The 16,504-nt window shown below is 38.2% G+C and overlaps 1 protein-coding gene across 3 annotated transcripts; it reads right to left on the bottom strand.

Moving 5' to 3' along the window:
* Nucleotides 1-1,841: 1,841 nt before the first annotated feature.
* Nucleotides 1,842-16,138, bottom strand: LOC5514796 (band 4.1-like protein 5). Of its 3 annotated transcripts, none has more exons than XM_048724132.1 (21): nt 15,796-16,126; nt 13,675-13,779; nt 13,352-13,394; nt 13,008-13,086; nt 12,882-12,926; nt 12,422-12,474; nt 11,606-11,726; nt 11,438-11,525; nt 11,007-11,095; nt 10,751-10,811; nt 10,483-10,577; nt 10,322-10,393; nt 9,608-9,676; nt 9,455-9,492; nt 8,930-9,118; nt 8,693-8,851; nt 5,890-6,481; nt 3,799-3,930; nt 3,230-3,298; nt 3,042-3,104; nt 1,842-2,610 (listed from the first exon to the last, which is right to left on the bottom strand). In XM_048724132.1, exons 1-21 carry the CDS (start codon nt 15,922-15,924, stop codon nt 2,448-2,450), a joined length of 2,454 nt encoding a protein of 817 aa, XP_048580089.1. In that variant the 5' UTR covers nt 15,925-16,126; the 3' UTR covers nt 1,842-2,447. The 3 variants fall into 3 exon arrangements, with proteins under 3 accessions (XP_048580089.1, XP_048580090.1, XP_048580091.1); XM_048724133.1 differs by having other exon boundaries at nt 15,792-15,932; XM_048724134.1 differs by lacking the exons at nt 1,842-2,610; nt 3,042-3,104; nt 3,230-3,298; nt 3,799-3,930 and adding an exon at nt 4,097-4,523 and having other exon boundaries at nt 15,796-16,138.
* Nucleotides 16,139-16,504: the final 366 nt, after the last annotated feature.

Here is a 16,504-nt window from a genome sequence, read left to right as displayed (position 1 = left end):
CCAGCCAGCAGATGGGAGCGGGGAAGAAAAGACAGTAAACAGAGGAGAGCTGCAGGTCTGCCCCAAGACAATCCTCGAGACGCAACACCAACAACGCCAGCAAAGAGCCATGGCCGAAGAAGGCGAGTCATCTGACGAGGAAGAGGATGGATCTCCTGAGCTCACTATAGAGCTGCCTCGTGAGATTCCAAATTACGAGTCTCACGAGTCCAGTGATTCCAGTTCTGAGGAGGAAGCAACAGCACCACCACCCCCACGTCGCTCTACAAGGTCTACCGCTGGTAAGCACAGCAACCGCTTCAATCTACCCATTCCTGCTGTTTGATGACCTGTGACCGCTACACCTGTAATATGGACATTGCCTGGCTTGCCCGAGGGCGAGGCAAGCAAAAGAGGGGGCGAATGTGACAGGGTCACTACTAGTTAGTATATGAACATTAATAATCATCAAATCATGGACTTTATTTTACTGTATTTTGTAGTTTACAGTTTGTTTCACAGATTGTAATGCCTTATTTTCGTTCCCGTTTGAACTACCGTTTGTAGTACCCGTTTATATTACCGTTAAGATACAGTTCCTAGTACTATCCTGTACTATATTTTAGACCATCCTACAACAATTATCCATTTGGCTACATGTTTGTAAAATTGTAAATTCGTTCATTTTAATTTGGCTTTTGCTATAATAAATGTGTTTTCAATTACATTGAGCAATATTAGTTCGTGTCCTGCGTGCAAGCCCTTGCCGTCGGTTACACTATCTTGTCAGCCATCTCCATGGTAACGTGCCGTCCCATGATTCACATCGTTCCATCTTTGATGGCCAAGGCGTCAGTGATTTACAATCCTATGATGTATTTTGCGTTTGGTAAGAGATTTAGGCGAGTTCTAGTGTCTTTCGCGAATGGTCTGTGCACATGGAGGACGGGAAAGATGCAGGTCAGGGCACGCGCGAGGAAAGTGCATTGTCTCACCAAGGGGAAAATAGCAATAGATCAGACAGTCGTAGGGAGAATTGAGGCTGAGACAAAATCTTGGCACAATTATATCCTGAGGAAAAGCTGGAATTATTCACTAAAACACTGCATCACACAAGCTGCAGCTCATGACCACGAGCCCCTGATGAACATACCTTTTACAGAATATATACACTATGGACTGAACCACACAAACTGTACCTAGGGGCCTCTTAATCCACTGATTAACACACCATTCACAGAAGATGTACCTAGGGACCACATGATCCACTCATTAACACACAATTCACAAGATGTACCTAGGGACTAACTGACGCCTGCACCACACGAGCTGTGAGCGATGCAATTGAAAAGATATGAAAACATTTACGACTTGTTAGCCGCGATGAACACAGATGATGTCCTTTTTCATTCGAGAGTAGATAGAACCACAGCAAACTGCTAAAATGGTTTTATTCATAGTTTTCCCCTCTCCTAATGTACCTAGGGACCACATATTTCACTGATTAACACACCATTCACAGAAGATGTACCTATGTACCAAATGATCCACTGATTAACACACCATTCACAGAAGATGTACCTAGGGACCCCACATACTCCACTGATTAACACACCATTCGCAGATGTACCTAGGGACCACATATTCCACTGATTAACACACCATTCACAGAAGATGTACCTAGGGACCACATGATCCACCGATTAACACAGTTCACAGATGTACCTAGGGAGCAATTGACGCCTGCAACACACAAACTGTGAGCGTTGCAATTGAAAAGATATGAAAACATTTACGAATTATTAGCCGCGATGAACACAGATGATGTCATTTTTCACTCGAGAGTAGATAGAACCACAGCAAACTGCTAAAATGGTTTTATTTATAGTTTCCCCCTCTCCTAATAACAATATATTTAGTTCATAAAAATGAAAATTTTTCAAAACTCTTTTGGTACAATTTAAAAAAAACTTGGCATTTTGGTGCGTGAATAAGTATTGTGTAAAATAGAGGAAAACGGATGATACGAAAACATTCTGAAGTCGCTGAAAACACTTGAAACTCTGGTCTGAATACAGTGGACATAAGAATAACTAAGTTAAAAATAAAATTCAAGTTTGTTCAACTTCAGGTGCACTGCTTTCTTCCGTATGAAGCAGCACGTGTATTTACTCTCGGAAACCACAAAACATTAAAATCTGAAAATGATAAATGGGCATTGATTTTTGGATGTTAGCCTAAGTTCAAACGCCGTATTATCCAAAAGCCATATTCAATGCAAATGAAGATAAAACAATCGACTCGATTCATCTTCATGCATTTGCATTGAAGACGGCTCATGGATGATACGACGTTTGAACTAAGCCTTAGTCTTCCTTCCATACTTTAAAAAAGAAATGAAAGAAAAAATCCAGCTCAACAAATGTAATTCTAAAAGAAACTTTAGACTATACTTCCACTAATTGTTCCTAAAGATCTGTGACAAACATTGAGCGGGTGGTTGCTGAAGTTGGCTGATAGTGTGGCTCTTGGGGAGGCCAGTTGGTAACGGGAGCATCGTTGTCCACAGGAGACGTGTTAATACCGAGGTTGTCCATGGAAAGAGGCGTCTGACGGCTGGACTCAGGAGAGCTGAAAAAAAAAAAAACGTTACACATTGAAGTAGCAGATCTAGGCGAGAGGAGGGATAGATATTCCACTTTTTATAAACACATAAATAATATTCCGAATAAATTGCTTTTTCTAAGTTCGTCTTCTGGTTGCATGCCTTCATGATCGGAGCAAACTTTATTTAGCAAAACTCCCAGATAAAGGATTTGGAGTCCCTAGAATATATAGTTCCTAGCATATGAAATTAATTTCCCTGAAACACCAAAGTAGCAAAATATACCCCTACTCTCTAAAAAATAAACATTCCAGATCCCGGCCTTACAAATGCCCATTTTTTGGGAAAAAGCTAGATCTGCCGATATCCGAAACGCACAAACTCATGCAAGAAGTTCAAAGAAGAAAAAGCTTTCAAATAAACCATAAATCTTGTTTATGGCAACTGTTCAACTCACGCTTTTGCCAGGTCATTCAACGAGGCTGTTCTATTCAAGGCCTTTGGACTTCCTTCAATGTTTCTAAAAGGCAATCATATCACAATATACATATCAAAGATATTGGCAAAGTTCAGTAAAATACGAGCCTTCTCAGGAGTATTATTTGCTAGTATGTAACCGAATGGTCTTCTCAATCGCCTTCTTACCTCTTTGCTTGCTTCTCCGCCTCCTCTTGTTCTAGGAACTCACGTAGATCGGGTAACGATGTTCGCTTCCTGCGACACAAAGATTCGTAGCCGCTTATTCTTTACTGAACCACTTATAGTTTGTTTTATAAGAACTTTTTTTTTTTCAGAACGTTAAGCCTGAGCCTGTGATTATGAAACTTAAAAATCAAGTTGTGTTCATACTATCGACTTGGAATAAGATTTGCTTTTTATTACTCGTGTAATTTCGTTTTTAATAGTTCATTGGTATCAAACTAAAGAAGGTGTGTACATTTTATACTGCAATCTGACTGAAATTTAACACCCATAAGAGCGTTTTCAGCCTTAAAATGCTCCGAAAATAAGGCTCAACTGAAAAGTAGCATTCTAATAGAAAATAGAATGTACCGGCATGTTAGTGGCTAGTCGAGGTTTTAGAATTTTCTATAAAAAAAGAGCTATATTCATTTTACAACAGGGCCCATTGCCCCCCCCTCCCGCTCTGTACCAAATGAAAGAAAACTCTTCTCCAATATTATGCGCAGGAACACGACCAAACGCAGACTCACCTATAGCGATGAACGGCGTGATAAGACATAGTCGGAATGTAGGTAAGCCTCTTGCTGTGGTCCCGCGACGCGCGGGATGCCCGCGGGACGAACACGTGGAATGCCCTCTGAGCGTCCAGATTACGGTAAGCCCTAGACACGTATGTACCGCGTATAAGCCCCCGCATTACGCCCATGTTAAAAATTACACGAGGCGCAGTTAATCATGCTTAGGACAACAGCTGAGCGTGCACTGTGCTACTATGTGCGGTCTTCGTTTAACGTGAATAGCATCTTAATACATTTATAAGTGGAGCAGTTTATTCTCATCAGTTTATTTTCAATACTGGAACGAATGTCGGACGTTTTAAAGAAGAATTAAACACTTAAAATACTGAATCCAAAAATCCTGAATATCAATAAATCCATTGATGCTTCTGATTTCAATATATAATTTTTTTCGTGTTAATTGATAAATCTATCTATTAAAAAAACAATAATTTAAATAAATTTACCCCAAAATGCAATTGTGCAGACAATATATCTAATTCTATATAATTAATTCTTTCACGTTAGCATCATATTTCATAAATTGAGTTTAATTTTTTTACATAAATATTAACTTTAAAGGCCCCGTGTTTATATAGTGATCATTAGACGCCGCCGTGCGAGTCATGCTGAAGGTGTTAAGCGGGCCAGTGCTGGTTTAGTTTGCGGCTTACAACTCGGTTGAAGTGAATTTATATCTATGGATGAACAGGAAAAAGAATAAGAAAATACAATTAAATAGCAATTCAATGATAAAAAAATACAGGCTCGGAAAATAATCTAAAAATCCCGCTCTTTATCGTCAAGTGTTAAGCAAACATCCTCGGGAACCAGAGGGCGTCGCTCACGGTTCCGTTTGTCCGCGGCGCCCTGGGTTCCAGGGGACGTGGCAAAAGAAATAACGTCCCTTTTTAAAAGATGAAGCATCCTGGAATACAATGAAAGAAACTATTTTATTTTATTGCCAGTTTGGCGGGAAAAAATATGTGTTAGAATTTGCTTTATTTCTTATCTGTTATCGAAAGACGGTTGAATTGATTGTTTAACCTTGTTTAAGCTTGTTTAACCAGGCACTAGCATAAGTGATTGCCGTCTCCCCCATCCCTTGCATACGATATCACATGGCATGACACTAGAGCAACCCAGACACCTGCTTATACACTAAAAGGGGCTTTGCCATACAGTTAACACCCTTGTATAAGTTTCAAGATCAGAGTAAATAGGTTCTTATAAATTAAAGGGTACCTCACACCAAACAGTAACAGCCACTCACGGGCTATAGGATAATTGACTCCGAAATGAAGTCTAATGTCTTGTTAGTTTCGAATAAAGCACGTATTCCTACTTGGATTTGCCTTGGTTTTGCTCCTACAGCGAGCTCTGCCTTTACGCGCTTGCGACCTTTTAAACGACGCGGTGTTATCAGGGCCTGGATGGGGTTAAACGACTAGCGACAAACGGCTTAAAAAGTAACTGACTACCGACAAAACATGAAAAAAACTAGTGACTAGCGATAAAAAAAAATTGACGACTACATTTTATTATAACCGGTATTTTCACTCTTTACTTCCATCGTCAATCTACTTAAATTCGGCTATTTCAGAATCTGTACTATGTATTTCCGGTTGCATAAACTTTTCAGTCAATTATTGACCCATAATTAATGTATTATCAATAAGTTATTAATTATTAATCAATCCTAAATAATTTTAAACCTTGTTTATACGGGGAATCTAGTACAAAAGCGACTACCGACAAAGACATAACTATTACCGACTACCGACAAATTATGGAAATTTTAACTGACTACCGACATGCATACCCCCCATCTAGACCCTGTGTTATCGCCGCCGCCACCGTGTTAGATGCGTAACTCGACCACCTCGACCCTCAGCGGAGAGTTTTTTCTCTTCCCCACTATAAAATATTTTATACACTACCAAGACATTAGACTTCATTTCGGAGTCAAATTATCCTATAGCCCGTGACTGCAATAATATATTCTGCTTCCAAAGCAGACGTGGTCACGTGCATAGACCGAAAGTGACGTCACTGCAGTCTTACCTTGAGGAGCCCTTGTCTCCGGAGTCCTCTTGGAAGTTTGGCGCGAAGGGCGCGTTACGCGGGACGATGAGCTGCGCTGTGGGTGAGCCTGTGCGGTATGCGCGCATTGTCTCGGGATTACTCCTCGCAACACCACGTGCAGTGTCCTTTCCTGTCATGTCAAACGTGTGTATGTTCCTACGCGTGCCTTTACTCGCCTCACACGCGACTGTGATGCCTGAGTCGATATCCGTCTCTGGAAGAGAGAACACATCGAGCGGTGCTTTTTGTTTGGACGTTCCTGCAGACGACTTGTTTCGGGCCTTTTTCTGTTTTTCGTCAAAGGATCCCTCCGGAGGAGCTCTGACGGTCGCCGGAAGTGAGGTTGACCTCGCGAACGTCGTTTCCGGTTGGTTTCGATCATCGTCGCTCTTCGCTGCTACCGTTGCCTGGGCAACAGTAGCAGGGGTTTCCATGGAGACGGTAGAGGTCTTGGGAGCCCCGTTGGATTTGTCGGGTTTCGGGAGTTCTGTTGTGATGACGGCTCGACCCGTTAGACTTGTGACCTTCATAGACTCGGACTTTTTGATCTTGCGGGCGTTGGTGCCGGGGCCTGAGGAATGATAAGTTTAATTTGACTTTCGTTTATCGAACATTAAGCGAGACGGAGATGATTTTACTGCGTGGAAGGGGTTTGCGCTCAACCTCCGAAGCACAGGGATGGTTTTTGTATTAACATCTGTTGGATTGTATTTTGTTTAACTTACCGATGTACAATAGAGTATTGTGCTCAACCAAGATCATAATGTCGTTGCTTAGAAAGTGCAGAGGTGGTTTAAGTACCCCCGTCAACTCGACCATGTTGTGCTTACTAAGGGGGTTTAAGTATACTTAATGCCGGGCTGTCTTGTGTTCAATCAAGATCACATCATATTGGCTTAAGTATATTGGTGGTTTGAGTATACTTACCTTTTGCTGTTGGGCTGTCTTGTGTTCAATCAAGATCACATCATATTGGCTTAAGTATATTGGTGGTTTGAGTATACTTACCTTTTGCTGTTGGGCTGTGTTGTGTTCAATCAAGATCACATCATATTGGCTTAAGTATATTGGTGGTTTGAGTATACTTACCTTTTGCTAAAGGGCTGTGTTGTGTTCAATCAAGATCACATCATATTGGCTTAAGTATATTGGTAGTTTGAGAATACTTACCTTTTGCTGTTGGGCTATGTTGTGTTCAATCAAGATCACATCATATTGGCTTAAGTATATTGGTGGTTTGAGTATACTTACCTTTTGCTAAAGGGCTGTGTTGTGTTCAATCAAGATCACATCATATTGGCTTAAGTATATTGGTGGTTTGAGTATACTTACCTTTTGCTAAAGGGCTGTGTTGTGTTCAATCAAGATCACATCATATTGGCTTAAGTATATTGGTGGTTTGAGTATACTTAACTTTTGCTGTTGGGCTGTGTTGTGTTCAATCAAGATCACATCATATTGGCTTAAGTATTCTGGTGGTTTGAGTATACTTACCTTTTGCTGTTGGGCTGTCTTGTGTTCAATCAAGATCACATCATATTGGCTTAAGTATATTGGTGGTTTCGAGTATACTTACCTTTTGCTGCTGGGCTGTCTTGTGTTCAATCAAGATCACATCATATTGGCTTAAGTATATTGGTGGTTTCGAGTATACTTACCTTTTGCTGCTGGGCTGTCTTGTGTTCAATCAAGATCACATCATATTGGCTTAAGTATATTGGTGGTTTGAGTATACTTACCTTTTGCTGTTGGGCTGTGTTGTGTTCAATCAAGATCACATCATATTGGCTTAAGTATATTGGTGGTTTGAGTATACTTACCTTTTGCTGTTGGGCTGTTTTGTGTTCAATCAAGATCACATCATATTGGCTTAAGTATATTGGTGGTTTGAGTATACTTACCTTTTGCTGTTGGGCTGTGTTGTGTTCAATCAAGATCACATCATATTGGCTTAAGTATATTGGTGGTTTCGAGTATACTTACCTTTTGCTAAAGGGCTGTGTTGTGTTCAATCAAGATCACATCATATTGGCTTAAGTATATTGGTGGTTTGAGTATACTTACCTTTTGCTGTTGGGCTGTGTTGTGTTCAATCAAGATCACTTCATATTGGCTTAAGTATATTGGTGGTTTGAGTATACTTACCTTTTGCTGTTGGGCTGTGTTGTGTTCAATCAAGATCACATCATATTGGCTTAAGTATATTGGTGGTTTGAGTATACTTACCTTTTGCTGTTGGGCTGTGTTGTGTTCAATCAAGATCACATCATATTGGCTTAAGTATATTGGTGGTTTCGAGTATACTTACCTTTTGCTGCTGGGCTGTGTTGTGTTCAATTTGCCACTGCGTTGTGCTCAACAAAGATAATATTATGTTGACCTAACTTCACCAAAGTACAAAGGTGGTTTAAGTATACTTAAGGCCGGGCAGTATTTGTTCAACCAAGATTATATCATATTGACCTAACTTACCAAAGTACAAAGGTGGTTTATTTAACTTACTAAATTACAAAGGTGGTTTGAGTATACTTACTGTATTTGTTCAACCAAGATCATACTATATTGACCTAACTTACCAAAGTACAAAGGTGGTTTGAGTATACTTAGATTGTTCAACTTGTGTTGTGCTCAGCCAATACTATGCTATGCTATGCTATGCTATGCTATGCTATGCTATGCTATGCTATGCTATGTTATGTTATGTTATGTTATGTTATGTTATGTTATGTTATGTTATGTTATGTTATGTTATGTTATGTTATATTATATTGACCTTACTTACCAAAGTACAAAGGTGGCTTGAGTATTCTCATCTGCTGGATGGTGTTGTGGTGCTTGTCGCCATCGTCATATTCCACATAGTATTTGTGTGGATCAATACCGATCACTTTGCCAGACAGGTAAGCTGGTAGGGTAGGCCAGTGCGCAATGACTCGAGTACCTGGAAAAACACCACCATTGCCACATTAAGGAGATAGAAGCAGAGTATGGATTGAAAAGAGTACATAAAGATTTTTACCAAACTGAATCTCTTGTGGGTCTGGATCCTTGTCGAAGACTACACATTCAGGGTCTGACCTATCGTGCGCAATGGTGTCTCCATTATCGAACTTGATATGGACCATTTGCCCAACGCCAGTGACCATGCCACGGTAGAAGTCACCATTCAAAGCCTTGCCCCACACTCTTGAACCAACACGGATATACCCTGAGGATCACACAAGTACAAAGTGTATGAAACCCTCCAGACAATGAATGGACAATTGTTAATATCTATACAAAGCTTGATATATCATAATAGCTCTTCATATTGGACTCCTCTAAACATGAGAGTTACATAAGCAAAGACATATTTTCCTGTCAACAAATATCAAAGCACTTCTTAGAATCAGTACATCTAAAGTGTGTTACCGTGCTCATCTTGACATAAGCCGGGAGCCAGGACATATAGCATGGTCTGGTAATCACTTTAAACCTCCTGGCTAGCAGACACAGAACAGTCTGTGCTTTCATAAAAAGAAATACTGTCTTCCAAATGTCTTACCAATTGTTGACCGCTTGGTAAATCGTTCAGATGTTGCCCTAAAAGATACCAGCAGATTATTTACAACAACAATAGAGACTTATAGCACAACACGCAACCTTATTCCCCTCCCCCCTCGACTCAAGTATAACAGAATGGCTAAAATCGATGTACCTTTTGAATTTTAGTGATTTCCTTGCACTAAGGCGAGAGTCCTTTTGCGTCTGATACTCCGTCCTTCCACTAGAGTAGAATAGTCATAGTTAATTACTGGCACCTGAGTAACATACCAGATGGGCTGTATCACACAAAAAGAACTTGGATAATAAAAAGATGTAATACTTTTTTTATGATACCCTACAATTTCTTCAGTGATTAATTCATCTTGATTATAAATTTATTGTATGTAATAAATTGTTTGAAAATTTAAAATAAACAACTTGTAACAGGCATAAATCTCGAAGAACTCTCTAAACAGCCATTCAAAGATAAAATTCGGTACTTTTTAGAATCAAGGGAAGTGGCATTGTATAAGTCAACAAGTTCCAAAAAATGTGTAGGTACTGTTAGAAACACATGTCAGGCCCTCAAGTAATAACTATAATTGTTGTTTAATGTTTAACTAGAAAAAACGAGTGTAATTTGAGGAAGAGACGAGAGAAGCTCACGAGTAAAGTCCTAGTTTTTGGGAACCGTTTTGTTGTTTGAAGTCACTAGACAAGTGTTACACACACATATACACAAACAGGCCATTCTTCCATAATTTGGTGTGCCCTCCACTCTCCACTATTTTCGCTAGGCTATCATGTTCTTATTTTGTTGAATAGTAATTTTTCCAAGGAATTGACTATTATTATCAAGGAGTTGTGTGTTGATCCAGTTACTGACCTGTATCTAAAACGTGAACCAAAGCGCAGGAAGCTAGATGTTCTTTTAGGCTTGTTGGCAGGCTTCACAAGTCTGGAATCAATGAAAGAAATACACCAAGCAAATGAAATGAGTAACATTTACTTAACAATTCAAAACTTCCCCATAGCTTTTAAACGTACCTAAAAAAGGTGTGATGCTCCACGGCACACTTCCATAGATGCTTTGCTGCCTGAGCACTACTCAGGGTGTAAATGTATGAGTGAACTTGTCGATCCTGCAATAATATGCAAATACATAACATATAAAGGGCTAAAGAACAACAGCAAAGTCTTCTTAGTATATGCTCTTAGTGACACACCCAAACCCTCACCCACAAACTCGTAGGGAAGGGGTTCTGACACTAAGAGCAGACGCTAAGCAGACAACAAAGCATCAGGGGACACCAACCTCTTCTTGGACATCAAGCAGATAGTTCTTTTTCTTGAAAGTCATTTTGGCTATCCGTGGCCTGTGACACAAACAACAGTAGGTGAGACCATGGTACAAATGCATTTATAGGAGATAAAATGCCCAAAAAAATACCTAAAATTCATTAACACATATAGGACAAGGGGCTGCAATAAAATATTTCACAAAACAGCATTTAAATAATGCAGAAAATAGAAAAGATAACAATATCTAAATGATGTTGTCTTTTCAGTACCAATAATGTAGACCAACTTTCTTCTTTTCTCTGGCAACGAGAATTCCTCTTGGAGTAAGGCCAAGTTCATACTCTATTTTATGTTGGTCCTAGAAAAAGGGGGCAGATTTGATTCAAATACCAGAACAAGGCAATTTTCAATTTCCTGTTAAGTCTCATCAATAATTTGACCACTTTCAGTCATCCTACATTCAAACTACTGGAATCACATTTAATGCATTTTGATTGGTCAGCACCATGCAGAGAAGCTGCATGAGTATTTTGCCTAAACATGAAAAATCTTCCATCCTTCCAGGGTCACCAAAGTAGATAATTTTTTATGAAGTGGTTTGGTTTGTTTCCATCAAATCAAAAGGATGTAGCTGTTAACAGATTCAACTTTTGACTGATTAATTGAGAGGTTAACAGAACACTTTATGAAATGCACGTACCACTACACTATGCAAATTCACTCCATAGAAATCCATCCCCTTGACAATTCGTAGGAAATTAACTTCACATTCTGCTGGATTAAGGCCTCTGGAATAAGAAGTGGGTATGAATGAAACTAGCTGAAATATCTATTCTTGTTATTCTCAGTAAAACAATATCCGACTTACACAAGAGCTTTGTGCTTCTTGCGAATTTGAACTTCCAATTCTCTATTTTGGTCAGGAAAAAACTTAAATTCTGCCATATAATCATCCCCATGAAGCTCTGCATCATAATCACCAAGTTGAGCTGTAAATAAGTAAAAAATTACAAACTAATGCAGTACATGGATTTATTAACAATATAAGGGCTTTTCAATAAACATTCTATGCACAATTATCACAATTATGCACAAATCTCCATTACCTATACCAGGGGTGTACACAGGGCATACACATAGCGCACCTACTCCAGCAAAAAAAAGGTTACTTCTTATTGAAGGATCTTCAAATCCTTATTTTCCATATGATATCCATGACTGTGCACCCCCCCCCAACTGAACTATTTCAAACCAACAGTGCAAATGGTAGCTCTAAGATCAACCACTGCCTTTGGTATAATTATTGTAAGAAGGATTTATCCATATTTTCTTTCATTAAATACTTGGTATCAATTTTTAACACAGGTAGCCCGGGCTCACAGCCAGTGTAGGTTTATTAAAGAGTTTGTATCAGCGAACAAATTTTATTGAAATATATACTGTTTTAATATCAAATCAGAATATTTATTTCAATAAAATTTGTTCGCTCATACAACTCTTTAATAAACCTACACTCGCCGTGAGCCTGGGCTACCTGTGGTTTTACCATTGCCATTTGAGCTTGCAAATGCATTTTGAATAGGGTGCATCCAATTTGTATGTACCTAGTGTCAAATGTTCAAGTAAATTTGCTCAAGAAAGCCATACCCAATAATGTTATGAACACTGTGACAGTTAAACTTACACTGCAAACTGTAAGCTGCAAGATCTACTGCAGTTCTTTGGGGAACTTCTAGCCTGTTTTAAAAAGACATTGTAGTAAAGCAATACATATTGTGTAAAAGTAAAGCAAAATGTGTTCATAAATTCATAATTCAAATGGCTCTTACAGTGAGGACACAGAAAGTGGGCCATGCTGAATAACTTTGACCAATCAGATCCAGCTAAAATACCGTAAACATTTTGAAAAAAGTCCAGCCAATAAGGCGAGGGTGTCCTCACCCTCAATCAACAGACAAATGGTCTGGCTACTGTTGACTATGTGTATGAGGTCAAATACGCAACGTCCAAATGCCCATATCTCCCCATGGTTACAGGCCTACCTTGTTGCAGTAAACCGCAAGAAGCACTAAGACAATTTCTTTTAAAGAGCAAAGAAAACCACAAACTTAAAAAAAATGTCTAATACCATAAAGTATACTTACTTGTTTCTTGCAATGTCTTGTTTAACTTGTAGAAAAAAATGATATCTGTTGAAAAAAATAAATAAGATACTATGCTGTCATCCATGACATCAGCCAACCAATTGATCAGTGTGGTATGCTGTTTACCTTGTCAGCTCTTCTCCTAGCTCGTGAGGCTCAGCTGCATAAAACTTTACTCTAAAATGCAGGGTGTAGGGTGGCCCAACTGCACCCACATCAAAAAAATATATGAGAACATCATTCGGTAATTACAATATGCAATATATAATCAGATACACCTATTGCAAACAACGTTGTCAGTACAAACGGCAAATGGCGATTGTCAAATGGCAGTTCTCCTATCAAAAAATACCATGGCAAATTTCTACTGAATGTAGGAAAATGTGGATAATTTCTGTGATTATATTACTTATCATCTTTATTCTTACAAATAATTATATAATAATATATATATATATAAATTTTCTTACTTTTTACTTGTTTCTTTATCTTCTTGGTAGGGTCTAGCCAGTGCTAAAATAATAATTAGAGTTATATTTCTAAGACATGTTCGCTGTTTTTAATTATAATTCTTACACCTGGCATATTTTCCTAAACTAGAAAATGAATATAAAAAGGGGTGGATGGTATAAAAATATAGGGAGAAGGGTCGGATCGTCGCACATTCTAACCCCTCCTAGATCTCTTCCTGGAGTGTGATAGTGGGACATGGTTTTGATTTGGACCATGTTGCTGATGTTGGTGGTGCTAAGAATTATATTCATTGACAATAGAGATAGACTCAAGACCTTACCCCAACTTGATGTGTGTCCATAAACTGTAATCCAAAATAATCCTTTTCCACCAAATCAAGGTTTTTCATTACAAGATCAATCAGCTCTTGGCCCTTGCTTTTTTTCTGTTGGTTAAGCAAAGAAGAAAATTGCATTATTATTTTATGCTTTTTAATGTTGTGTGTGTGTGTGTGTTTGTTTGTTTTTTTACAAAAAGAGGACAAACGGTCATGATGTTTGGTGGAAAAATATTATTACTAAGGGGCAGGCCATTTGATTTGGCAAGTTGGTAAGGAAATTCACAAAATAAATTTAAAATCTGTTAAAAAATTTGGACAAGCAAAAAAGACAAACAGACACAGGCAAAATTCCATACATAAAAAAAAGGGGAAGCAACCTTTGTCATTAACCGGCTTTTCGACTACGCGACAAGCCCGCATGTAAGCATGGGTAAAAACTACTGAAGCGCTTAGCTGCATATATTAGCCACTGCATAACTTCAGACTTAGACCGTGTAGCGGTGGCTAATAGGCGCTTCAGTGTTTTTTATCCATGCTTACATGCGGGCTTGTCGCGTAGTCGCAAAGCCGGTTGATGACAACCTTTTGTCAAACGACTGTATATCAAACAGGCTACCACACTGGCCGATAATATGACATTATTGTATGTGCTTTATAAATGCACATACAATAAATATAATTTATAAACATGCTTTTTCAGAACTCTGCCAATTTTTTTGTTTTTTTATCAAGGATTCTTGAGAGTCTGCCCAGAAAAAAAAAATCATAACAAAGAGAAAACTTTTTTAGTCAACTACCAGTTTTCCACAAAAAACAAACTAATCTAATATTTAAAATAAACTTCAAAAAACATTTTACACAAGATGGATCTGGAGTCTTTAACATATTATACATACTACTTGCATATTAGACAGGGCACTGGGTCAATCAACAGTTAATCACACATTCTTGAGTAATGACTGTATTGCATTTCAATAGCATACACATAATAGAAAATTAGCCAAAATTGAAATTTTGAAATTTTGTAAAACATGTTTACAAATGTTAATAGAGCAACTTGGAGCAATACACAAAACCGTAAGAGGTTTATGACTAAAATATATGAATTGTGTTGAAGTTGAAAATATATAAGTAGTCAAAACTTCAGACAATATTGGCACTAGATTGATCTTGTTATGCTAATATGTAATTGTCAGAGTTAAAAATGTCAATGGCAAATAATTACAGAATTACAAAATAAAGAAAACATTTTGTAGAAGATATTAGCTCTAATACTATAAATCAACACTATAGTATTAGAGACAGGAAGTATTATCAGGAAAACATGCCAATAACATACTTTCTTTCAAAATACACTGTAAAATACAGTGGTATTCACTCAGACAATACTAATATTAACTGTGTTTGTTTGAAGGTATTTTTTTTTACCAAAAAAATTAAATTAAAAATCTAGAGGGTGTTTTTGGAATAAAATTTTAAAAAATAATTTGTCGTGATTGACGTAGAATAAGATGTGTCATTTTCTGTTTACTCACATGCTATAGTTCACTTCCATTTTTCAGTAAGCTTAAAATTTTGGCATGATTCTTTAATTTTTAAAAACTGAGCACAGTATTTACATGGTCTAATTAGAATTACAGGCAAGTAGCCAAAAGGATCTTACGAATCCAAACCATAAAAAGACATGTCATAATATTCTAGTCTTTGAATTACTGTATTTTTATTATCAAATAACTTACAACGTTGTATCTAAATCAATATCTTTAAAAATAAATACATGATAAGTATATATGTGTATAATGCTAAAAGCATTTCCTTACTAACTTAGTTTCCGTAAGATAGCACTCGGCAAAACTTATATAAACGGATAGAAATATTTTTTTAATTGGTAGATAACGATTTAATCGTTGATTGCACGGCTGAATAACAAACCGCAGGACTGCAAAAAGGCCCGTACAAAAATACCGCTGGTACAACACAGCATCCTGAACAAATATGCACGCTAAATATGAGCCTTCGTGGAGCGAAATTACCAGCGAAGCCAAGCAAAATAACAGCGACCAATCCCCTCAGCGTCCGAAAGGATGTACCTTAAAAAGGAGCAATGAATGAGAAACTTACGTGAATGTTGAAAGTGAGGTCTGTGTCATCAAGGAGAACGACTTTGTATTCGATCGAATGCTTGTCTGTCTTTTGTTCGCCTTCTTTCGGCCTAAATCTCCTTCTAAAACGCTGACTTAGGCGATACATTGTTCATCAACAGTCTAGACCCTTTGAAATGTATAAATTTTACAAAATGGCCGTAATTTTTACCGGGTTAGGTTCCGTCTAACCGCCAAACTGACCTCATCTCGTCAAAATTTCACCAAGATTCCTAAGATTCTTCGACATTGTCGTCGGTATTGTTCGGGATTAGGTAATTTGGGGTTCGGGAAATTTCCGGAAACGAAAGTAGGGATGGGAGTGGTGACTGGTGACATTTTCCGGCGGATATCATAATTTTCTTAGTTTGAGATATTTGAAACTTCACTGTTATGTTTCAAAGATGGCTGCCCTACTTTTTGTTCCTTTTTTTTTCCGCGCACCGTCAACTAATCGTGAACAGGGGCGTGCGGGCGAGTGCGCGGGAGACCTGTGATATTATAAAACGTTAAGGTCCTGTGCCTATTAGATTGAAGCGGGCTCCCAAATATGGTATATGTAAAGCGCTAAAGAGTTGTCCAAGAGAGCTAGAAAAACGCGACAGTTTTCTAAAGAAGAATGATTGATATGAGCACCGCGGTGATCCTAGATGCTAAAATTTCTTAGACACTAAACAGATACTAATAAA

The sequence above is a fragment of the Nematostella vectensis genome, chromosome 2, assembly GCF_932526225.1.
Source record: "Nematostella vectensis chromosome 2, jaNemVect1.1, whole genome shotgun sequence".
NCBI lineage: Eukaryota > Metazoa > Cnidaria > Anthozoa > Actiniaria > Edwardsiidae > Nematostella > Nematostella vectensis.
This window is presented reverse-complemented; position numbering and strand designations above follow the sequence as displayed.